This window comes from Odontomachus brunneus, unplaced genomic scaffold, assembly GCF_010583005.1.
Source record: "Odontomachus brunneus isolate Ranch 3 - 2012 unplaced genomic scaffold, Obru_v1 Obru_scaffold_021, whole genome shotgun sequence".
NCBI classification, from domain to species: Eukaryota; Metazoa; Arthropoda; class Insecta; order Hymenoptera; family Formicidae; genus Odontomachus; species Odontomachus brunneus.
Window position 1 is genome coordinate 2747890 of NW_022639471.1, and position 24631 is coordinate 2772520.

At 43.5% G+C, this 24631-nt stretch overlaps 2 protein-coding genes across 9 annotated transcripts in view; one reads left to right on the top strand and one right to left on the bottom strand.

Moving 5' to 3' along the window:
* LOC116842095 overlaps window positions 1–18848 on the top strand; it is a 332290-nt gene extending 313442 nt beyond the window's left edge. For 3 of the 6 annotated variants that reach the window (XR_004377674.1, XR_004377673.1, XM_032810811.1), the window contains one exon: window positions 18026–18848. Coding sequence is in view for 4 of the 6 variants with exons in the window: in XM_032810811.1 (XP_032666702.1) it covers window positions 18026–18140 (115 nt within the window). In the remaining 2 variants the exon portion in view is untranslated. Of the gene's footprint in view, window positions 1–873; window positions 1009–14274; window positions 14467–18025 lie in introns of all 6 variants that reach the window. The other 3 variants (XM_032810808.1, XM_032810810.1, XM_032810809.1) reach the window with 3 other exon arrangements.
* Window positions 1–24631, bottom strand: part of LOC116842094 — a 422139-nt gene that overhangs the window by 330485 nt on the left and 67023 nt on the right. The gene's annotated exons all lie outside the window — the stretch shown is intronic.

Below are 24631 nucleotides of genomic sequence, written 5' to 3' on the forward strand. Positions count from 1 at the left end.
AGAGAGAGAGAGAGAGAGAGAGAGAGAGAGAGAGAGAGAGAGAGAGAGAGAGAGAAAGCGCGCGCAGTTTCTCGGACTCTCGCGCGACGACGGTGCGACGGAATTTGCATTTTCATCTGCTTGGAAATGTCGTCGATGTCTCGTTAGCGTATCTCCATCGAGGCGAGCGGTGCATAAGTTGGAGGTCATGCTTCGCCATAATGTTTCACGGGGTTGCCGGCGGAGTGAAGGCCGGAGGGGATGCCGATGACCCCATTACGACGAGCGGCCACACGGCGGGGGCTTGGCAGCTCACTCGTTCATAATGTGACAACCCGAAGTTATCCCATCGTTTTGCTCGGCGTGTTATTCACTCGTCGTTATCTACCGTCACCGGTTTTACCGCGAACTTGTCCAGCGGTTATGAAAGCCGTCGAGTCCTTCCAGCCACGGCTTTTATGCGGCTCTCCCTCCCTCTCTCCTGCATTTTCTCTTTCTCTCCCCCTCCCTCTTTTTCGACATCGGTGAACGATCAGCGCTCTGCTTCGAGTACTACGTGTCCCGCCCTTTACTATGTACTTATCGCTCGTCCGCCTTATTAGCTTGCGCTATCTTCTTAACTGCTCTTAACACCGCTTTAACCGAGATTCCTGAACGCTTTCCTGCACGGTAGCATTTTCCGGTCTCTGATCGCGTTCTAAGTAGAGAGCGACTCGCAATTTACGCCGTCGTATCATAGTCCGGCAAAAAAGGGGGACTCCGTTAAGTACGTTTCACTCCAGTGTACGAACTCGACCTGCGTAAATAACGGTGTTTTGCATCCCGCGATATTTTACCTCTCTTCTTGTTTCTTCTTCTTTTTTTACTTATCCTCCAGCGTTCGCTTTGTCGTAGATAAAACACGCCGCTTCTACCACTACCACTATTACTACTATTTCTTCTTCTTCTTCTTCTTCTCCTCTCGTCTCTCACGACTCTTTCGTTGTCACGTATCTGGAAGTGGAACAGAAGAACACACACCCGTGCGCGGTAAGTAATTACCTTCTTCTCCGACTGCTGAATGGGTGGAAGTGGTTACGTACAAAGTACGTACGACACTTGGTCCGATCGAACTTGCTTTTATATCTCTCGCGCGCACGCTGAAGAGTATATGTGTGTGCATGTGTGTGTGTGTGTGTATGTGTGTGTGAGAGAGAGAGAGAGAGGGGAAGTGAGGAAGAGAGTTTCAAGATAAATTTATACAATACGGTATTACACGGCGTGATCTCTCTTTTTCTCTCTCTATCTCTGTAATTCTCGCTTTCCACTGTGGCGCCGATTACTTTTCAACGCTGTCACGAGCACGAATGATATTTTTATTCGTCGAATTGAACTGTATTTTTTACAGCTACACACATCTGGCTCGGATCGAGTCGTCTGCAATGACGGCCCCTGCGACTACTTCACACTATCGACCCCGCTCTCAACAGCCATTGTACCACGGTTGACCGACCTCTTGAATGCGACCTCTCCCCCCCCCCCTTCACCCTCTCCCCCAATTATAATTCGCCACTTCCGTCAGACATCTCCATCGTAACGGAGTCAAGTGTCCCCGGGCGGGCGGGGTGACGTCCTGCGCCTTTCGTTCTCTTTCTTTCTGTGCAATCTCCATCGGTGACTGTCGCTGTGAACAGGCCCATCCAAAAGGTGCCGATGCAGTTAACTTAATCCAGGTGCTGATTGGACGCGCGGTCGCTGGTTGGAGACGCCGCAATAGAAAGAGAAGACGTGTGTGTAACTGCTGCTGGGGACACAGGAAGAGAGAGAGAGAGAAAGAGAGAACGAGAACGAGCCGCAAGCAACCTGTAATTGTGCCGTGCAATTATGGCTAGTTCCGTTTGATAAAACCGACCTAGCGGTAAAGGAGGGTTTCGATAGAGAGAATCAGCGGTTATGAGAGTGTCAGCGACACAAAGGCCGGTCAGTTCAGTAAGTTGTTTCTCTCTCTCTCTCTCTCTCTCTCTCTCTCTCTCTCTCCTTCGTCCTCTTCCACTCTCGTTTTCGCTCTCGCTGTCTCTTTCTCTCTCTCTCTCTCTCTCTCTCTAGTTTCGCAATCTGCAAGTTGCTTTCCTCTCGGAGATGTTTTTTATCCGGATTGTCTGTGGTCGACCGGCACGCTTCGCTGCGCTGTACACGAGCGAATGGAAGTAACGTTTCGGCAGTCATAATCGTATGTCTTGCGCGGGCGATGCCAAGACAAGCAGTAAAATTTAATGTCCGTGCTGCGGCTAAATGGCCAAGTTCGCCATCGGCAAGATCAAATGTCCGAAGGAGCGAGTAGAGGTGGGAGCACAACATTTCCCGCTTGCAAAGATAATTACTACTAGCTACGCTGTTCGCGCGAGAGTTCAAGTCGCGTCTCTGGAGTTTGCCTCGCTTTACCGCCGTTCATCCGCCTCCGTTTCGCTCCCCTCCCCGTCCCGCCGCCTTTGTTTAGCCCTGTTTCTTGATGCCCTTGCCCAGACCCCTCGTTTAGCACTGCCGCAAATTAACCTGCAACCGTGTTTTCCGCGTCCACCTACAACCGCGGCGGCAGCGCGCGCGGTTCTCGCGTGCAGCACGTGTTCTTCGGGCGAGACTTAATTAGAGGGATACCGCGTCATTCGATGGCCGCCGACCGACTGATGGTTCTATTTAGTGCTCATTTCGTTCGATTTCCACTCGCGAAATCAATCAATCGCGCCCGCGGCCTAGCTAGGAATCACCGGAGTGTAGACGTTTTACGTTGATCCTAAAAAATACAAACTTGTTCTTGGCGAACATCCTCTTATACATCCTCAAGAGGATTCTTCTAAAACTAAAAGGATAATATTCTAGCACCTAAAGAAAAAGAACTCCAGTTGCAGTGCTATTTTCTGTAATCCCACATTATAAGCGAAAACTTTTACCGAAAGAGTGTTCCTCTAATGAAATAGATTATTAATCGGAGATCTACTAAACATTATTCCAACTTTGTTCCTTTTGAATCAAGAGAAATATGTTTGAATGCTCTGGAAAAATTTCTATTAAAAAATTTCTATTAAGAAGACGTACTGTAGATGAAAGACGAAAATCCTCTGACTTTAAGAATGTTGTGTTCAGAATATTTTTCTTTTGGTTTTACAAGAGTCCTGTTGAAGCCATACACAAGAGGATTTCCGCTGAAGATTGTATTTTTTGGACGTCCAAATAATTTGTCATTTTGCTGTTAAATTCTCATAAGATGGTGTCAGAAGGAAAATAGGAAGTCTTTGTAAGATGTTGAAAAGAATGCCGAGTTTTATTCTAGTTATTTGTCAATTATTAATCCTTCGAAATTGGATATACTTTCGTTTTCTATTTTATTTGACAAACACGGCAAACTTCTTTTTGCACCAACCTAATATATAACAGTAGCGCGAATATATATCTTTCTCTCCTCCCCTTTCTTGAAAGAGAAAGAGAGTACGCCTTTAGCACTGCCAACAATTTTCTGGCCAGCTGAATGCCGAGTTAAATCGAGCGCGAGCAACGATTACTTCTACTGAAACCAAAAATACTAAAGAATTAGTAGATATTTACTTGGCGAGTACTAACAGCGTATTTATTTATACTAACATAAAATATGTTCCGAAGAAAAAGATATACATATTCTCGAAACCCTAAAAAAAACTTTAGTTTTTCATGAAAACCACTATTTATTCCATTTCAAGAAAAGAATTTAAGTAAAACTCTGTTAGTATCCGCCAAGTAAATATTTGCTAACTTTCAGATACATTTTTTCTCGGTGTAACGGTGTTTATCGTCGACGAACTCGTTCAGAGACATTAAAATTAGCGTTATACAGATGGCCGGTTAATTCATCAACCTTTCTCGCAGACGGCAATTTGACGCACGACGAACCGCTGTAATTATTAATCGTGTCGCGCATCAATTAGTCGGAATATCGATTAAGCGCGCACCAGAATGTATCTTAGTGCGGCCTCCGCAATCGCGGCCCTCGATTGTCTGTGGCTTCGGATGACCGTGCGTTTCGTCGTATAATTAATCACCTGACCGACGCGCCGCTCAAACAGCCCAAAGTGACATTTCTTGCGTGCTACCGCCTGGTAATTTCCCAGCTAACGAGCAAAGTCGCCCACTCGACACACGCTAAGATTAACGTACGTGCGGCAATATTGAGTCACTCACGGTCGCGCAATTTTCGCTGCAAAATCTTTCACAGGCATACTGAGAGAGAAAAAATATTCAACAAATATTAATTCGGTGAGTACTAATAGCGCACATTTTTACTTGTAACATTACTTGATATATTTATTTAATACAAAATGTTTTTCAAATAAGAGAATACATTTATTAAAACTTCAACCTTTCAAGAGGATTGTTTATCGCATTTAAATAAACATGTTATCAAAATACCTACCGAATTAAATATCCTTTATCTCTTTCAGCGGAGTTACGAAATAACACTTTTACAGACACACTGAAAGAGAAAAAATATTTAAAAAATAACAAATATTTATTCAGTGAGTACTAATAATGCACATTACTTGTAACATTACTTGATATATATTAAATTGATACAAACTGTTTTTCAAATAAGAGAATATACATTTTTTAAAACCTTAGCCTTTCAATAGGATTGTTTATCCTATTTAAATAAACATATTATCAGAGTATCCACCGAATTAAATATCTTTTGGAAATCTCTCTCAGTGGAGTTACGAAATAAATAAGCTGTTTCTAATTTCCGATTAAATTAATTACACTAAAGTCGGTTATAATCGCGCATCAATGGACTTCGCGCATTCACGACTTAAATATGCATCCTTTGATTGTTTTGCAAAAACGGCGAGTAAAATGGCGGCGTTCGTGATTACAACACTTGCATGTTAAAAGAGAAAATGTACTTTTACCATTGAGGGAAGGGCAGGAGCGCGCGATGGTGCAGTTCCCCTTTGCCGTTGCAATTTAAAGATATATTCTTGGACAAGACTGTGTATGATAAAGATATATGTATCGAACATTAGTATTCAGGTCAGACCGGGCGTGAATTCCGCAGCAAGCGTCGCTCTGCAACGCCGTGCCTCCACGAGTGTTTCTCAGGATGCGCTCGAGTTGCACTCGCTGTTTCGCGAAGGCACGCATTAAGGGGAGTGGAAGGTCAGATTGCCTGAAAATCGTGCTTGTTCTTTCACAATTTTTTATAACGAACTAAATGAATGTGCGAAAGTGTTATTTTGACGTGTATTTATACAACACATATAAAGAGAAGAAAAATATAATTTTGATAATCAAATACTCAATATAAGTGTATAGTACATGTAGTTAAAATGTATTTTGTTTTTCTTTTTAAGGTCGTCATTTTGCAGTAATATCTTGACTCTCGGTGATTCAATTAAGCTGAATTTTAGATAGAAAATTTCCGTAACCTGTCGTTATCGTGTGAACCAATATAACAGAAATTGAGTAAAAGTTAATAAAATTGCAAATATCTTAATGAAATATTATTAAATTTTCTATTCTTTTATAGTAAAAAAATTAATATTTTAAAATTAAATATTTTCACGAATTTGTCAGTGTTTCACACGATAACGACAAGCTTACGGAAATTTTTTACCTAAAATTCAGCTTAATTGAACCACCGAGAATCAAAATATTACTACAAAATGACGACCTTGAAAAAAAAACGAAATATATTTTAACTGCATGTAAAATATATTTATATTAAGCATTTGACCATCAAAATTATATTTTTCTTCTCTTTATATGTTGTATAAATACACATCAAAATAATACTTTCGCATATTCATTCAGTTTGTCATAAAAAAATTGTGAAAAAACAAGCACAATTTTCAGGCAATCTGACCCTCTAATCCCTCTAAGCCCGTTGATGTCACCCGTTTACGCTTGTAGTCGCGTTCGAGCCGATAGTTGATTTTGACTACTGTTATCGCCAAATGAACGTATCAGAGAAAAAGAGCGTGTCATATCACAATCAACAACTAGATTAGAACTAATAACTCTGCCGAAGCTCAGGACTGATTTTCAGACGGCTTAATTGTCAAATTTCAGCGATTTTCTTTCGCTATTACTTAATGACGTCAGAATCATCGAGGGATTTTTCGATCGACTTCCCGCAAAATTTTGCGCGCGCAATTATACCGCGTCATCATAATCAGTCAGATTTACCAGGGCGATTCAGTGTGTTTGCCGGCAGGAGCGCGGTGCATTTAGTTTCTAATGGAGCTTAGCGAGACTCAGGATAATGACACGTACGTTCTGCAACTGCGAGCAAGCCGCCGTCCGAAACGTCGCAGCGCTGCCTCGTGCTAGTCCAAACACCAGACAATATTTGTTTTTCACTTCAACAACTACGGCAAACGTAACGCCGCGTTGTTTGCCGGCGTAGAACTTCGAGCCAGGCACCGGAAGGATAGAGAACGTCTCGCGCGTGTTTGCCGAAGGGATGTTTATTCGGGCACACGACGGTATATTATAATCGAATCTTCGGATTAGAGTTTTTGGAAAAACGGTCAAAACGACCGGGGACGTAAGCGGTGGCATTAAAGTCTCGGAAAATTATGTTCTGTCACGCTCGGCCTAGTGATGAGCCGAGCTTCGCGCGTTAAATGAGATTCACGGACGCGCGCGAGAGTACTTGTATTCACTGAGAGAAATTACCCGATAAAAAATTAACAAACTGATATTTCCGATCAAAATATTAATGAATTTTTGTATCCGATCAGGAAATATCCGATGAGAAATGTTGGTTCATAATTTTTTGATCGGTTTATCTGATGAAATGCCATTATGGTCGGGAGTATCCGATAAAATTTAATCGAATATCCTGATAGGAAATAAAAATTGATCGGAAATATCCGTTATAAATATTAGTTAATTTTTTATTGAAATATTTGTTAATTTTTTATCGGATTATTTCTTTTTAGTGTTGTATTTGTTAGCTTATTAGCGAATATTTGTCTCTTTCACTTGGAGTAATAAAAGCATAAAAGAATTTTTTCAAATCGATTTCTTGCTGACGATGAATCGAATTACAAAAATCATGTGTTTTCGATCTGTTTTATTACACTTTACACCGACTTAATGAAAAGAAAAACGAATTCAATGTGTGAACTTATTTTTCAAATTTCCTAAATAAATTAAAAAGCCTATTATATTTTCGCAAAAAATATCCAGAATTACCTCTTCCCCCTACGATCTCTTACTGAGGATGGATCGAATCGCAAAAATTATATGCTTTCGATCTGTTATTATACTCGATGTCGATCTAAAGAAAGGGAAAAACAATTTAATGATATGAATATATTTGTTCAAAGCTTCTAATGGGTCAGAGTCTTTTATATTATCGCAAAAATACCCGGATTTATTTCTTTACCGGCCGATCGCGATTTCTTACTGAAGGTGGATCGAATCAGAAAAATGATGTGCTTACGATTCGTTTGATCACCTTCAATGTCGATCTATCAATGTCGGAAAGAAAAGGGAATTCAACGATACGAGCATATTTTTCCAAATTTAATGACACAAATGGGTTAAAGAGCCCGGCGTATTTTCGGCAGAAATTTACCGCCGTCGAATCCAATTCTGCCGTAAGCGTCGGCAATCTTTCCGCCTCCGAACGCATCTGCGCGCGCGGATCACTTTACAAATTTCGCGATGTAAATCTCAATCCCGCCGAAAAGCGCTACGTGCTCCCGGACGCAGATATTTCAGCGCGGTTTGCTCGGATACACTTGATCGCGGATCTGCAGCGTTTCCCGCGAGGACGCGGGGGCGACGGCGGGACATTGTTCGCCGAGCGTGCATGACAAAGTTGCGGCATGCGTTCTCTCGATGAGTACACGCTGAAATCTACAAATGTACACGGATCTATGGCCGAAGCCCCGCGAGCGCCCGCTGCGCCCCGCACGTGCCGTGCGCGTATCCGTGCGGGAAAAATATAGCTTCGGCCATGCTGTGTGCAAGTGCTTGGAGACGCGCCACCAAGATATACGATACCGACGCGATTTATCATCGTGACAATTTCGAACGGAGCAGCCGCCGTTTCGCAGCCACCGCTCTCCAGCCTGTCCCTTCCGCGCGTCTCTCGCCCCCGCGTCGCCGCCACCGAGCCTCGCCACCGCGTCACAACCTCGCCCTCGCCCTGAATTCGCGCGCGAGCCCGCCGGCTAAAGTTGTTCATATGATTAATCGAGCCTCTTCGTCCCGCCGCGCCTTGCCGCGCAACCCGCTTTCTTTTTCGCCGCGCGACGGGCTCGCGCGAGAACGATCGCGCGAGAGCGGGTCAAGTCGGCCCGAGGGCGCCGTGCCTTTGGTTTGTGTATTTATTGCGAGAGCAACAATGGGATCGCAGAATGTTTCTCTTAGAACGTAGGCAAAGCACCTTCGCCTTGAAAGGAACACTCTGCGATCCCTTTCCCGCACTGTCGCTTTCACAATACATGAACCTCACACGTGTGGCCAACTTAACCCTCGGGGCGACCTGGCCCGGTCCTCCCCACGCCGACACACATCGACAACGGCGACTATCGCGCGATTGTGGGATGCGCGCGTTACGAAGACGGGTCTAAATCATTCGGCCGACGACAACTATTGATCAGTCCGAGTCTGGAGGGTATCTATCGCGACAAGTCGGGCCTGAATAATGACGGTCGCTCGAGAGGGAACGATAGTAGACCACGTGACTATCGGGACCTCCGCAATTTTACCCGGGAGGATTTAAAGAAGATTTATCTCGGTTACTGATTGACCTTTTCGATTTCTTTGGGTCTTACACGTCCAATAGTGCGAAATTTATTTTGGGACAATATGTTCCGTGTGCGTTTAACCCTCCGCGTGCAATGTTGGATTTTGAGACTCGAACGAATATCTGATTGCTCACGTTGATAGAAGAAAATCCAAGAAATAAGGAATATTTACTCTCGATGGGTACTAATGACATATTTATTTAATGTTAATATAAAAGAGATTTTCTTCAAATAAAAAATACAGATTTTCTTGAAACCTTTCCATGAAAGCAATGGTTTATTTTGTATAAAGAGAATTTATATTTAAGTAAATATGTTATTAATATCTACCGCATAAATATTTATTTTTTATGTATTTTTTCTTTTAATATATCAATTTTCGAAAAGAGTTCGGGAAAGTTTCAAAACAACGCACATCTGCCTACAAATTTGGATTTTACTGCGCTACTGTCTTGTAAGTGAAGCTTTTTTGTATCTCTAGAAAAAGAATATATGCAAAAATATTGATTTTCAACAACGTTACGGTAGAGTGAAAATTACTCGGTTCTGACAGACTCAGATTGTACGATCGTGCGTGGAGGGCTAAATATAAACACAAGCTATACGATGTTTGAGATTGCTCAGAGCAAAAGCGAGGCCGACCGAATTAAAAAGTGAAATGAAAGTAGCCGTGAAATTATCATAATTGCAAAATTGGTATCAGAGATATGTGGTGGTAATTTCGACTGAATCCGGTTTGAAATAATATGTTTCCCTTTGGCGAGACCCACTTGGCACGATATTGACGGAGAAAACACCGTAGGGCGTAGAGCTTATACATATATCAACAACAATACGAACGCGGCGGGTATTCGCTGTTTTTAATAAACGTCCGTTTTGTCGTGTACACACCGCAGATCTCAGCGCATCGCTCGCACATATACCGGCGTGAATTGTGCACGCGCGAGAGCCTTTTTTCCCATTTAATTAAAGGTAAGCGCGCGCGTACTATAAATATTCCAAGGAGGATCGGATTTTTTCCGTGTGGTATCGGCGAGAGGCGTGCTTCCGGGCCAGAAATATCGGGCCGGTTGCGAAAATAGGCGTAAATCTCCGCGGCGAATTTGCGGCCGTTCTTTCTCCCTCTGTGCTCGTGGCGCGGAAGAGGGGGGAGGGGGTGTGTATGAAGCGCCAGAGCATCAGATCATTACCCCTCCGCCTTTTGTTCCGTCGCGTATATCAAATAAATGGGCAGAGAATCGCGCGCGCGAAAGACTGGCGGCACAATGCGCGTCGGGTATCCACTATATTTTAACCACTCCACTATTTGGGCATAACGTAGACGGTATACGCGGGCCGCGCTCTCGGAATTTTACCTGCCGTAAACCTTTTTTATAGCTGCCCATGGACTGGCTTTGCAGGCGCATGAGAGCGCGAGCGATCTCGACCGCTGCTCTCTCCGTACGTTTCGATGTTTCAATGAACCAGACGTACCCGCGGCCGGGTCGCTGCGGGGGATGAGTAACATCGCCGTCGCTTCCACGTAGTTTAACGTTCCGCTCCGCAAAAAATCCGCGCGATTTCTCGTCCTGACAGCTTCGCGGCCGCGCGCCGTTACGAACTGAGTGAGAGGATGAAAGACAGACAGATAAATGGAAATTTATTTAACAAAGGGAGAGAGGGAGAGAATTTTCACGTTAACACGCATGGGATAAAACACTCAATTATTGGCATCCTCTTAGTCATTCACACTCTGGAAGAAAATCTGATTTTTTCATGCCAACTTATTGCCTGCGCGCAGAAAAAGAGAACATTTGCTTGTTGGGAAATATCATGGGAATATTTTTGACAAGACTTTTATTTTCAAATGAGATCACATAGTGTTAAGCAGAGATACGTTATTATAGAAGAATATATTTTGTATGAGATTCAACGAGAAGAAAAAAACATATATTCTTGTTATTCAAAAAAACTTTTATTGATGAAAAACACGGAATATTAGACTGAGAATGATGTTTCTCAATATGCGTTATGTTCTAGATTGCCCTGCCCACTTGAAACGGATATGCTCAAACATTGTTTCAAGCTACGATCAAGTAACTTAACTTTGTTTAATGCTTGCGGCCGTTCCTTCTCCCTGTGCTCGTGGCGCGGAAGAGGGAGGAGGGGGTGTGTATGAAGCGCCAGAGCATCAGATCATTACCCCTCCGCCTTTTGTTCCGTCGTGTATATCAAATAAATGGGCAGAGAATCGCGCGCGCGAAAGACTGGCGGCACAATGCGCGTCGGGTATCCACTATATTTTAACCACTCCACTAATCTCCGCTGCTAATCTCATTTGGAGATTAACGTGCCAAAACAAAGGTATTTTTCAGCCAAGAATATCCTCTTTTTCTGTGTGCTCTGAATGATTCCAAAAAAAAGAGATCAATATTCAAACCTGTAAACAACCGCTGTGGTCTGGTCGCAAGGAAAGTCCGATTTTCCTCGAGTGTTAATGATCAAAACGGTGTCTGCAATGAGAGTTTAAGCCAAAAGACTTTATGAGGAAAACAATCGACTGTGATTGATAAATTTCTTACGACTTAAGACTTAAAGCTTAAGTCTTATGGCTTAAGCTGTCATTGTAGACATCGCTTGAGGGGGATCAACAATTGGGTGTTTTAGCGCGCATCGTGGGGCAACGTTTGCTGCGACGGCGTGTCCCGGAGGATCGGCCGGTGTCGAAGACGAACAACGTGGAGACCGAGTGGCGGAGGATCCGGAACAGCGAGGCTCGCGCGAGCGACACGAATTCGCGGAGACGGCGGTCGTTTTTGCACGGTGATAGACGAGCGGCGTAACACGTCTCTCGTAGGATCCGGAGGGCTGAAGTTTATAATCCCCAACGCGATCGTGTCGCCGTCGCCGTCGTCGCGGCCGCGAGCACGACGAGCCAAAGTCGCCGGGATCAAAGTAATCCCGTTCCGGAAGCCTCTGGTCGAAGTTTTTTCTAATTGGCCCGACGAGTTAGCCAGGGGGCGGATAAGGAGCGCGGGGGAGAGTCGGCCACGGAACGCCGCGCAACGGTGGGCTTAGGGTGAAAGAACGGGCGAGGGAGCGTTATCCGCGAGTTCCACCCCCGCGACGCTCCGTCCAAGCTCGTCCGGAGTGCTCGTGGAATCTTCCAATTCGACTAAGAAACTCGAACGCCCCAGCCAGCCAGTTTAATCGAATTCCACCGCGGAGCCAAGGACTCCGCGATCCTTGCTTTCGACTTGCACCCTTACACGCCGCGTGCATGTGTACGTGTGAGCGCGATGTGACAACTTTCCGGGAAAAGCGGGCGCGGATTCTCTCAATTTGTTATCAGATCGGTGAGTCCGGTTCGTCGCGGAAACGATAACGGCCACGTGTAAAAATTCCTTCCCGAAATTTCGACGGAGATGGCCGGCGGGTAAACTCCGCCGTTTCTACTCCCTACCCCATCTCTCTCTCTCTCTCTCTCTCTCTCTCTCTCTCTCTCTCTCTCTCCCTCCCTCTCCCCCTTTCTCTCTCTCTCTTTCTCTCTCTCTCGTTACCGGCGGTCAATGTGAGTGTGTAGACGAAACTGTTTCCTTCGCCCTAAGTACTTGAGCCATTAAAGGATTTAAGCTCGTGTGTCACGCCGCGTGTAGCCATTGTAAACTGCGCTGTTACGGGACAGAAGAAACAGTCACGTGAGCAATTACCGAAGTTGCACATACATTATTCCGCATTACGAAGTTCACGCTCGTCGGTGAGAGTACGTGCGCGCCTAATATCGTGGTGTGTTATCGGTTAGATTTTAACTATCGCGTCGGGGAAGTTCCGCGCCTAGATAATTGTCGGGGTTATATATATTCGGGACAGAGAAGAGTGGGGAGAAAAAGGGACGCGCCCCATTGTATACGGAGTATAGGCGATTCGACATATGGACCAGATATACACACACACACACACATATGTATATATATATATATATATATATATATATATATATATATATACATATACACACTCTGAAATAGAATCCATTCCCAAGAAAAATATTAGGTGTGGCCTGGTTACAAGAGTCGGGCCACACTGATCGTCGTATCGAATATCGATTGGCGCGAGGGAACACTATGGCTCGCTCGGTGAGTTTCGCTAAAGCGCGCACCCCCGTGCACCTACAATTGTGCAGGCAGCAGTTCGGAAGTTGCGGGGCCGCACGGTAGCTGTGTGCATTAACTCTTGTTGATCCTTCGGAAATAGACGAACGCGCGTTCGGTTATGTGGTCAAGATGAAGAAGTCAGGCCGCGCCCGCGATCGAGAAGGATATCTTTCGCCGAGCAAACTAATTTACGAGGAATTATTGGCTCTCGGATTTTCCCTTGCTTTCCCGTTCTGATTTCAGCGACTCACGCGTCTCGTCCTGTCGGAAACAGGTACGGCGTGTCTCTACTCGAATTCTGACGTGTCCTCCCCGCGCACTTTACGCGAAACGCGGATCTAATCCATATAGAAAATTTTTTGCGATCTAATTGCGAGCCAGTCTGATTGCTTTAAATTATGTTATGACTTCTGATCCCGTATTGAAATTTCCTCCAAACGTTATCAAGTACAGCATAAATTTCAATAAGATTATTCAAGTTTGTTTCAAATAGGCGTATCGTTTTGTTCTCTTTTAGATTTATGTTAAACAAAATATTTGGAACGTTTTTAGTATTAAAGGTATATTTTATAAATACATAAAAAGTGTAAATACTCAAACTCATATTTTGTTCAGCCTTTTTTTGAAATAAAATTAATTCAGTACATTAAAATAATTAATTAAATAATACAATAATAAATTAAATAAATAAATTAAGTAAATTATAAATGTCTTGAATAAAACATTATATATTATATTTTTATTTTTATAACCTTAACATCACAATAAATATCCAAATATTCATATTATAATTATTTGTAATTACTTTGTAATGTCAGGGTCGTATAAAATATTCAGACTATTCTATATGATCAATTCATACATTCAGATATTTTATTCAATTTAAATACAAAATAGAAACCGATACAAAAATTAGGAAAACGTTGAACAGAGCAAATGGAATCTATTTAGGTTTTCCACTTACAATCGTAACTTTATTTACTTGAGAAATTAGAATAGATCCCAATTAGATCCCAGGAAATTTTCTGTAGTCAACTTGGGATTAGATTCGCATAATCAACTTGGGATTATAGAATGAGATTCCCAATTAGTATTGCAAAATATTTGGGACAAGTTTGGATGATCTAATTAGAACCTATGGAATATTTTGAAATGTTTGGAAAATTTCCATAGAAGTTAATATCTCAAAATGCGATTCTGAAACGAAAAGTGGAGAAACTAAAGTTTTCCCTCAATATTCTTTCTGGTTTTTATTTTTATTTTAGAATTGAACCAAACATACGTTGACTTTCTAAGTAATTTCATTATTCGATGAAATGTTTTAAAAATATCTGATTTTTTAAATTTTATTGAGTGCGATATGAGTTTCCAGAGTATTTTTGTTTCAATTCTAGGGAAAGAATTCATGTCTGGAACAAGAAGGGGATTTCTCAACTGGTAGTGGGGTGACCAGTTTCGAGACAAATCCGGGCATTCTAATCGGAATCTATGCTGTACCTGGGAAAATGTTGGGAAACTTCTATGCGAGTTCTCGCGTTTTCAATTTTCGAGCTCGTCTTTGGAGAACAAAGCGTACCCGACTTGAAGTAAGGAACGAGGGAAATCTCTCCCGCGGAGAGATTTATATTTCCACACACACGCACATACACACACGTTCTTCCTTCCGAATTTGAGGACTTGCCAAGACCATACACACACATACACACAGCGAGCGGAATATTCTCCCGATATATCCTACACGTCATGTCATCGCGGAAACTTATCGCGCAGTAAAATTAAGAGCGCACGGAAATATGTGAAATATGCAAGAAGTAACGTGTACGCACACTTCGACGAGAGAGAAATCGCGGGCCGTTTTGGCCCGGGTTACGAGTTTGCGCGCGCCATTCGTTAAGAAATCTATCTCGCGACGTTAGAATCTACATGCAAGACGCGCGCGCGCGCGCGGCGAATTTCTTCTCGGAATTAATCGCTCCAGTCTGATAACTTAGTTTGGGCGAGCTATTTTTTTCGATGCCTCTCGTCGGGGCTCGTTAAGGAACGCGCACTCAGTGCTGGCGTTTACTTTTCGTCCCCAGTCCGTGGCCAATTACCAAGTTCCGCCGGTCCGGTAATCATTGTTATAATTCGCATTTATCGCCGCTATTTATACCCGTCAAAAGTTACCGCGCGTCAGGAGCCGGCGCGGGTGCGTGAAGGATAACTAATTAGTTACGGAAGACTCGCTTTAACGCGAGGGATCGTTAATCATCTTCTCCGCGTCGCGCGCTCGTCAAGGACGGCAAATGCTGTTCTTCTCTCCTCTGCCTTTATTCCTCGCGCTTTTCTTATGTTTCCGCCCGTCCGCGCTGCTTCCCCGCTCTTCCTCTCTCTCTCCTTCTCTATCTATCTATCTATCTATCTATCTATCTATCTATCTATCTATCTCTCTCTCTCTCTCTCATTACACCGAGACTAATTTACTTTCACGGCACGGTGGTAATAACCCGGCTTGCGTGCACGTGTATCCTCTCCCTTCCGTGCTTCCGGTCACCCTCTTCAGTTAACCGGCTGACTGGCGAGTTACGCTAATAGTATTAAACGCCTACGTATATTCGGAAGTGAACGCTGTCAAGGTCGAGGTAGCTCGGGTCGAGCCCTTTTCAGGCGGTTCTTTGGCAGATTCGTTTCGACCGACAGTACGCGCCAGCGAGTGCAAAGGGGAAAGAGAGACGCTCTCTCGTGGGGTGATAAATCAATATATCAGCTAATAAAAAAGGAACATGGCTCTGCTGATGTGCAATCGATAACGAAGGGGAAAGGTATGCGAGATAGGAGCATATACACGGGCATTGTGCAATACAGAAGGATATTGTAATACAGTATTATTTCTGAATTATTTGCACTAAGAGAAGAAAATATCCAACAAATAACAGATCTGTTCGGCAAATACCAACGTCACGTTTATCGGCAAAAATATATACGCGCGTATATATATATGTTTCTGCACTAAAATTTTTTTTTAATGAGAAAAAATATATTTTGTTCAAACGTTAGCTTTTCATGTCAATATACGTATTTTTACATTGGGAACAATTTTTGTCTCAAATGAGAATGTATACATTTTGTTAAAACAGTAGTTTTTCGTGAAAGCAAATGTTTATTCTATTTGGATTGAAGAATTTAGATTTAACTAGACATTATTGGTACCCAGCGTGAATGAATGTTGTTTATTTTTTAGATATTTTTCTAGTGAGCTTACACTGTGATCGTTATTTATTTCAAATCTAGTGTTTGTTTTAACTCGAACTTTGTCGAATCGTCGATGATTGCATTGAATAAGATGAGTCATTTTACGGACGCAGAGACAGACAATTATGGGAAAGTAATGGGCAATGATGGCGAATGCCTTGCACGTGCCGTTTCATTATTATTAATGTAATTCGCTAGTCACTTTTGGATAGTGCTACTCTTCCTCTTCATTCAAGATCTCCATTTTCTACTAAAAATACGTTACAGCTTTCCGATATTTGTAATTTCCTTTTTCTCGCAAATTACGGAGGAGAGCGCCTGGCAGTTCTCAAAGTGATCCGGAAATCGCACAGAGGCTTGATAGAAGAAACATGACTGAAGAGTTCTACCAACTTTTTTGCGAGCTCCTCACGCAACAACAGATCCGACTCTCTCGCGATCGATGTTACAAGCCGTTATTTAGTGGAACGTCTCTCGATTTACATAGCGGGCGAGGTGACGAGAGCCTCGCCGCAAAATCGAACGTGTGTCGCGCTCGAAATCAAACCCAACGGGACATTATGAGAGTTACGAGCGAAGTGGGTTTTTGCGGAGCGACAAAAATCGCCCAGCCAGCCACGTGCTCGCGCTCGAGCGGAGTCTGTTTTTATTTTACGCGTGTACTATGCAAATACGGCGTGCGCGCGCTCGGACTTCCACGTTCGCGCATCGTCCCGCCGTCTCTAATGAAATTGGCGAGAAGGTCCGAGAGTAGGGTGACGGGAACACCGGTGCCCGGCGCCAATAAAGTTAGGCTAGAATGCGGGGAAGTTGAGCGGTTATGTGTCCAGCCGAGTAGCGTGTTCTATCAGCGGCGGGCCCGAAAGCGCGTCGTAGCTTCGGGGAAATGCTGATTCATATGCGCGCGCGCTCGCGCGTGCATTTAAATTCGGCTTTTTTCGACTGGAATTATTATCCGAATTGCATGCAATTAGTCCGGCTAATTGCGATTAAAACCAGGCTCCTCCTCGTTTTTCCGACAGAGAGCGCGTCTCCGAAAAAGCGCCGCGAGTTAAACCAAGTGACGCACTCGCGGAGCTGCGAATCCTCTTATTAGCTCCCGTATTATCCCCCGAAAATGAGCTTTTTTTCTAGCATCAAGCGGATTTGGAGGCGGCGAAATGAATTTGCCGCTTCGTGCCTCCTCCTTTTTTTGAAAGAATGACACGCGCACGTCGATCTCACGTTAAACGTGAGTTTTCAACGTTATCCCTCAAAATTAGCTTAAGGGGGGAAATGCTTTTCGCGGGTCAAAACAATTCGATCTTTTTATTGCACGTTTTGAACATATATATTTTTAAGCATATTTCCCTAAATGTTTATGAAAAAGTTGAGAGAGCAAAAACTGACGAGAGCATAGCTGATTATCCGAAACGGTACGGCATGCGCTCAGTCTCCCAATGTTTCGAGAGCATAATAACCGAGCTGCTGTGAGAGATAAAAGAGAAGCTCAAACTTAGTTCCACGAGTTCCAGGAAATAATGTTATATGGACTTGGAATCGCTGATTAGAATAAAAATCACGTCAGTACACAAAATTTTACTTTATCATACACGCAAAACTTTAAACATGTTTTCCTCGGATACATACGGAACAATACTTTTGCAATTGGCTCACGACTTAAGCAAACTAGTCAGTCGATTGGTTTGCACTTATGGGTAATACACATCCCTCTTCAGTTCAAACTAGAGAAATTAGAATATGTTAATTTTTTCCTATCTTTTTAATGCAAAATTGTCAATTTTTTTTCGACGATCTTTCTGCCAAAATTCTTCTACTATTAAGAAAGAAATTGACAGAATGTTTTTTTTATTATTTTAATTCCAACGATAGCTACAGATCTGTGGATTAATAATCTTCGTTTTTCTGTTTCAGGTTCACGGAGTTCTGCGAAATCATAGTTGCCAATCACGCACACTCGGACTCTTTTCCGGAAATGCTCTATATCTTTCGTACTTCTGAATATGTTTACATAAGAAAATTATTATAAACAGTTTAGGCTTACGATATTATGTGTGCAAAACTACAAATAGATATCTCTTACAGTTCTTGTAAAAAAATTTATAAGAAAGATCTGTTTTTGATCCTCGAAAGGAAGAAAGCTCTTCCCACCCGACAAGACCGAAAATCGTACAATCGATGGGAGAGTGGACAAATTATCGAGTTATCGCGCTGAAGAGAGGACTTCGTCGTCCAAACGAAAATCTGGTACTTAAAATTACCGACTTAAAATTTGATTAAAACGGGATTAACCGAGTGTTTGGTAGTTGCAACCAGAATATTTAATCGCCCCTTGCATGTCGTGCTCTCTCACCAATACATCCTACTTGACACAAGCGAAAAACGCGGTGACAGAAAAATCGTATGTAACCGAATACATATTTTACTTCCAAATACGAGAGCAATTCTTTCGCGGCACGCGCGCTGCAAAACGCGAGCTTCAATTCGCTCGTGTCGCAAGCAGCGGGGCATTCAGGCGCGATCACACCGTGAAGAAAAAACCGGTGATATATCGGCCGCGCCTTCAGCGTCAGGTCGCACTCGTGGATAAACTAATATCCTACTGACCGTTATCTGTTAATTACGAGTGTTTCTTGCGCCGGCGGAGAATATCTCCGTTAAATTTGCGCCGCACGTAGTCGGCATACCTACCTACCTACCCACCTGCCTACCTACCTACATACATACGAGCCGAATATCAGCGGACACGTGTGCTCGAACGACTTGCGAGCGGCCAGCTCGCTTGCCAGCAGGACGATCCACGTATGTTAATATCTCTCTAATGTAGTCCGGCGTCGCTCACCCACTTTGTCGTGCTCGCGATCCACCGGGGATTTCGGATTCGGGGTGAGTTTCGAGCCGGGCGGCGTTTCCCGTTCGCCCGTCCCGCTCGGGGAGCCGAAAGGCTTAAATTATGCGACGTGCGCGCGTTAGTTACGCCAGGTCGCATCGGGGGAGTTATCGTTGGAAGCAATTAAACAATCGCCGCGAATTTACTGCCGGCTGGCGAGGCCCGGCGACGATGCCGTCGTCGGCGTCGTCGCTCCTGAAACTCGCGAACGCGCAAACGCTCGGGCGAGGCGCGGGCGACGGACCGGAAAGACGCGCAGCCCGGCAACCCGGCGGGTCCAGGGGGACGCTTTGTGCTACGGATATGGAATTACATGCACATATCGCCTCGTAATAGCGAAGGCTTTCCGGCGAAGAGCCTCGCCCGATGCGGCGCGCGATTGCGTTTCGCGTAAAAGCTTACTACGCTCGGCTATTGCGAAATTGATCGCGTGTTTCGTATGTAACGCGCAGCGACGAGAACGCTCGTCCGCGAGTGCTGTTGCAACGCGATTAAAGGTTCTCCTTCTTTTTGCTCTCTCACTTCATCTTCGTTGATTATTATTACCGCGCGGGGACGTCGCGCTGTTTTCTTCCCTTTCTACCCGATGGAAGGAAGATCGCCTCGCGATTCTCGCCGCGTATCGAGAAGTGCGAATATATTCGCTGCACGCGGAGATAAAAGTTCCATTGACTTAACCTGGCTACGAACGAGTCGGACGCGTTCCGGTCGGAGGAAACAGAGTTCCTGGTTCTTGCAATTGGATTTGCTTCATGAGAACCAGCAATTCCGCTTCCTTCAACCAAAACGCGTTTGAATAGACGCAGCAAACGCGTTTTGATTGCGGGAAACAAAGTTTCCGGTCCTTGCAGCAGAATTGGGTTCAGAAAGCAGTAGAAATGCTGTTTTCTTTGATCAAAAAGCGTTCGAGTGAACAAACCAAATGGAGGAAATTTCTAATTTTTACAGCTGAATTTTACTTATAAGAACCCGAAATTTTGTTTGCTTCGACTAAAACACATTTGAATCGACGAGCCAAATGCGTTTTGATCGCAGGAAACACAGTTTCTGGTTTTTACAACCAAATTTGGTTCAGAGTCAGAGATACTGTTTTTTTAACCAATATGCATTTGACAAACAAACTAAATGTATCTTGGTTGGAGGAAACGGAATTACTCTTTGATTCTTACAACTAAAGTTGGCTCATAGAAACCAGAAATTCTACTTATTCCAAGCAAAAAGTGTTTAGATGAACAGGCTAAGGCCGATATTCATAGTTCGATCTTATATTTAAGATTATCTTAAGTACTGCCTTAAGATGTCATGAACCAATCACAGAGCCGTATTCGCATCTTAAGACATTACTTAAGACGGTCTTGAAATAAAATTCGACTATGAATATACCGGCCTAAATATATTTCACTTGGAGGAAACAAAGTTTCTGGTTCTTACAATCGAATTTAGCTCATAAAAACCAGAAGTTTTGCTTCCTTTGAGTGAATAAACTGAATATGTTTTGCTTGGAGGAAACAGAGTTTTTGGTTCTTACAACCAAATTTGGTTTATAAGGATCAAAAATTCTCTGCTCTCTTCAAGCAAAACACGTTTGGTTCATCCAACTGTCATACTGACTCAGACGAACTTGTAAGCCTCCGTGTGCTTTAAAAAGGAAATCCCGATATATTTTCTTCCACCTCATCTTCGGAGCTCATCTGGTAACCCTAGGTGTAGCAGATTTCCGTTTTGACAACAAGATCCCTTTTCCCGCGTCACAAGCGTTCTCTTCGCGGCGAGGAGCTCGTTCTCGCGGGATAATGCGTTCCCGATACGTCTCGATGGCGCGCGTAGACTCGCCGTATTCCCGGCGCGATCTAGTTAAATCATGGTCTAACTTCCATTTAACTTGCGCGATAACGCGCGCTTCTCGCGACCTCGTCTCGCGCCGTTCAATCGCCGCCGATACCGGCCATGTTGTTCTCGGCCGCGTTAAATAAGACCGCGAGCAAGACATACCCTCTCCGTGCAGGCGAGATAGGCGTCGCGACGGGGGTGGTTCGCGAGCGTACGTGCCGGGGCTGCCGAGAGCGCCACGTGAACGGCTATTGTTTCCCGATAATACAGACGCGGGGTTCGGCACTGATAATCGCCACTCGCCAAAAGTGTATGGCCGTGAGCTTTTACCGCGCGAGCGTTTACCGTTCCCCCGTGAGTGTTTAGCGCGCTACGTAAAATCTGAAAACGCGGCGGCCGCGTGCGCTCGCGAGTCATCGACGTTCTTTCCCCGCTCTCTCTTTTTTCTCTCTTTTCCCCGCTCCGCGCGGCCCCCTTTCTCACTTTTTTTTTTTATCGCCACTCGCCGCAGCGCTCGCTCACTTGCTTTGTAACCACTTTATTTTACGCGATCGTAAACGATAAAGCGCTTTTGTCGGCCGGACGTTTACCGGTTTGGCGAATCTCGAGCGCGCGCACGTTCAATCTGAATGCTAACAAGCCGCGAAGTCCGCCGACCTGCGGATTACGGCCGACGCATCGGAAACCACCTTCGTCCATTCGCGATATAAATTACGCTCTCTCGCTCGCGCGCGCGTGCATGATTTCGGAACTAACTTCCGCGCGCTGAATCATTACCGGTCTCGCAGGACGTCGCCGCGAGCTTATTGCGATATTTATGAACTTACAACGTGCGTGCACATTTGCATCCGCCAGCCAGCCAGGCAGCTAGCCAGCCAAAAGTCCGTAAATCTGCGATAAACGAGTTTCGTCGCTAATAACGGTCGGCCAACGTGACAAACAACGCATAAAACTGCAAACGGGAGCGGTGCAAACAACGAGGCGAGTATAAAAAATTCCATCAGCCTCTGTTTCGCGGAGGAGAAAGAAATGAGATACCGAGACATCGGCAAATACCTGCGTTTGCGTCACGAGCAACTTTTGCTTCGTTTCTCTTTCGCTCTCTCTGTCTCTCGTGGTAGAAGTAACCTATAACTGCTTTATCAATTTTATGGAAAGATTGACTCAACTTCACTTACACGAAGCCCTAATTCGTTTTTGTTATCTGCTATTTCTATCTGATATGCTCGGTGGCTCTGCGATTGTATCGCATATCTTTATAAATTACACTTTCTCTTTTACGTATCTCTTATGACATTAACCAGAAAGGTTAATCGCAATCACCTACAATTTCTTCTGCACTTTCCCATTATTTCATTGCTTTATTATGTGTTCACAAGTTGCATTGTTACTTTAATTATCCATAATTAGCATCATCAATCCATCATTAACTTTTCATCGACAAATATTTCTATTTGACTAATTGCATGTGTTATTTACCGCGTTTGAGGAAACAATGTCCCGGAGCGCTTAATAAAAACGCTTCTTTTTTTCTTCTCTCTTCTCTCTATGAAATAATTTTGTTATGACCATTCGTTATCAAAAATATTTTCTTTTGTATATTTTCATTCTCACATTGCGTTTAATAACTGATGCGCTCCCGTCTCTCTTTTCAAATTATGCTATTTTAAATTATTCTTCTAGATTGCATTTCAAAACGTTTTTGAGGAAATTTGACTCGATACTCTATAGTATATGTAACATGAACTATAGGTATTGAGTAAAAATTTCCTCAAAAAGGAGGATTGAAATACAATCCTAATGTTATTTTGTTCTGTTTTGGTAATCCCTTGGCAATTTTTTCTTTTTCTACCTGATCCACATTGCCGTTAAGGCTTCTGGTCCCTCGCGTTGTCTATCTCTTTTTAATGACGTTAGAAGCGAGGAAATGCATGCTAAAAATTCTTGCGAAATATGTTGAAATCAAAATATATATCCATAAAGTATAACACTTGCAATCGATTAAACAAATTTGTAAGATATTCCGTGCACTCCCCTTTTGCTCTAACAATCAATAATTTGTCGTAAATTAACGTAACATACAATTCATCTTCTTAATCTATTTCTTCGCCTGTTTCTATTCAGATTAATTTACAATAAATTATTGATTGTTAGAGCAAAAGAGAAGTGCACGGAATATCTTAGAAATTTGTTTAATCGATTGCAAGTGTCACTTTATGGATATATAATATATTTTTCAATGTATTTCACAAGAATTTTTAGCATGCATTTTTCTCGCTTCTGACGTCACTAAAAAGAGATAAACATTGCGAGAGACCAGGAGTCTTAAAACACTAAGATACTTCATTGTATTATCCTAAAGGGTCAATATACCCAAAGGTATTAATAAACTATCTATCTGCCTATCTCTCTGCACCAATTGAGCGCGCGAAAGTTTCGTTTTACAATAAACACCGGAAAACACAACGCTGGTTATCGCGTCTCCGTAATGCGCACGCTCGTCACCGGAAGGATAGGCGCGTCATTCTCTATTAGGCGAGACCGCGATTCGAACATTACGGCGATGTTCGATGTAATACGTGCGCCGCCTATTATAATGCATACGAGCGTAGGCATAGAGGTAAATGGGGTAGCCGACTGAGTCTTTGGCGCACGGGAAATTGAGTGGCGCCAGTCGAGGGGGCCGTGGAGTAGGAAACACACCAATCCGTACCGAATGGCCGAAAGGTATGACGTCCGACGCGGCGTTACAAGTTCTCCGATTGCCCGACGTGGAATTACGGGCGGGACGCGCGCTCCGAAATTGACACATGGTTATTCTATCGCGCGAGACATGTTATTCGCTCGCGCGAACGCCCGTCTGCATGGTATTTCGCAAGAGCGCTTCCTCCCTTCGATTCTACGCGATGTGCTCGAAACGGAAGCTGCCCGGCTTGGAGTAAGAATCGCGCTACGTGATGTAGGGCTGCGTGTTACTCTCGAAATTTCCTCAAGTGGAATCTCACTGAAAACGAACACTTCGCTCGAAGCGATGGATAAAATACTGCCACTCTTGCAGCGCGGGAGTGAATGTTTTACTCGGGCTCAGAGTGAGTTCTGAATATAAGCGAACATTTCAGTCGATTAAAGCGAGTATGCTCCTGTATCAGCGGGATAAACTTCACTCTTATGATTCACTCTTCAATTCCGAGTGAAAACATTCACTCAAAAGACCCCGCACAAACCTTATGGAAATTGAATTTCGGTCGAATTGGCTGAAGATTTGATATGTTGTAGATCTTGTCGTTCTGATAAAAAGTCTCCAAAGGTACGACCTCTTACAATGAATCATTTGATCTTATGCGTCATTTTTCAAAACAGGCTAATACTACAATATCTTATTTTCAACGGGTACGGTGCATTCCTACATCATTATTTGTACTTTCTATATATATTTTTAATTAAAAAGTTATAAGGATAAAAAGGAAAGTTATATTGACTTAATTGCTTCTCAAAAGTCAGAGTGTTTGATTATTGTGAGTCCCCTCGCCTCTCACAACGCACGGCCTACTCAATATAAATAAAGCGGTTCTTTGCATGCATCCTATGATTGTGTCCATTTCTTTTCTCTAGACATGAAGCAACACAGCATTGACTTAAATCTCTAAAATCAAGTTATTGATTTCTTTATCTCGATATCTTTATAACTTTTTTGTAAGAAACAATAAAGTCAATAATATCCTTATAAATTTTTACTTAAAAAAATACATAGAAAGTACAAATAATGATGTAGGAATGCACCGTACCTGTTGAAAATAAAA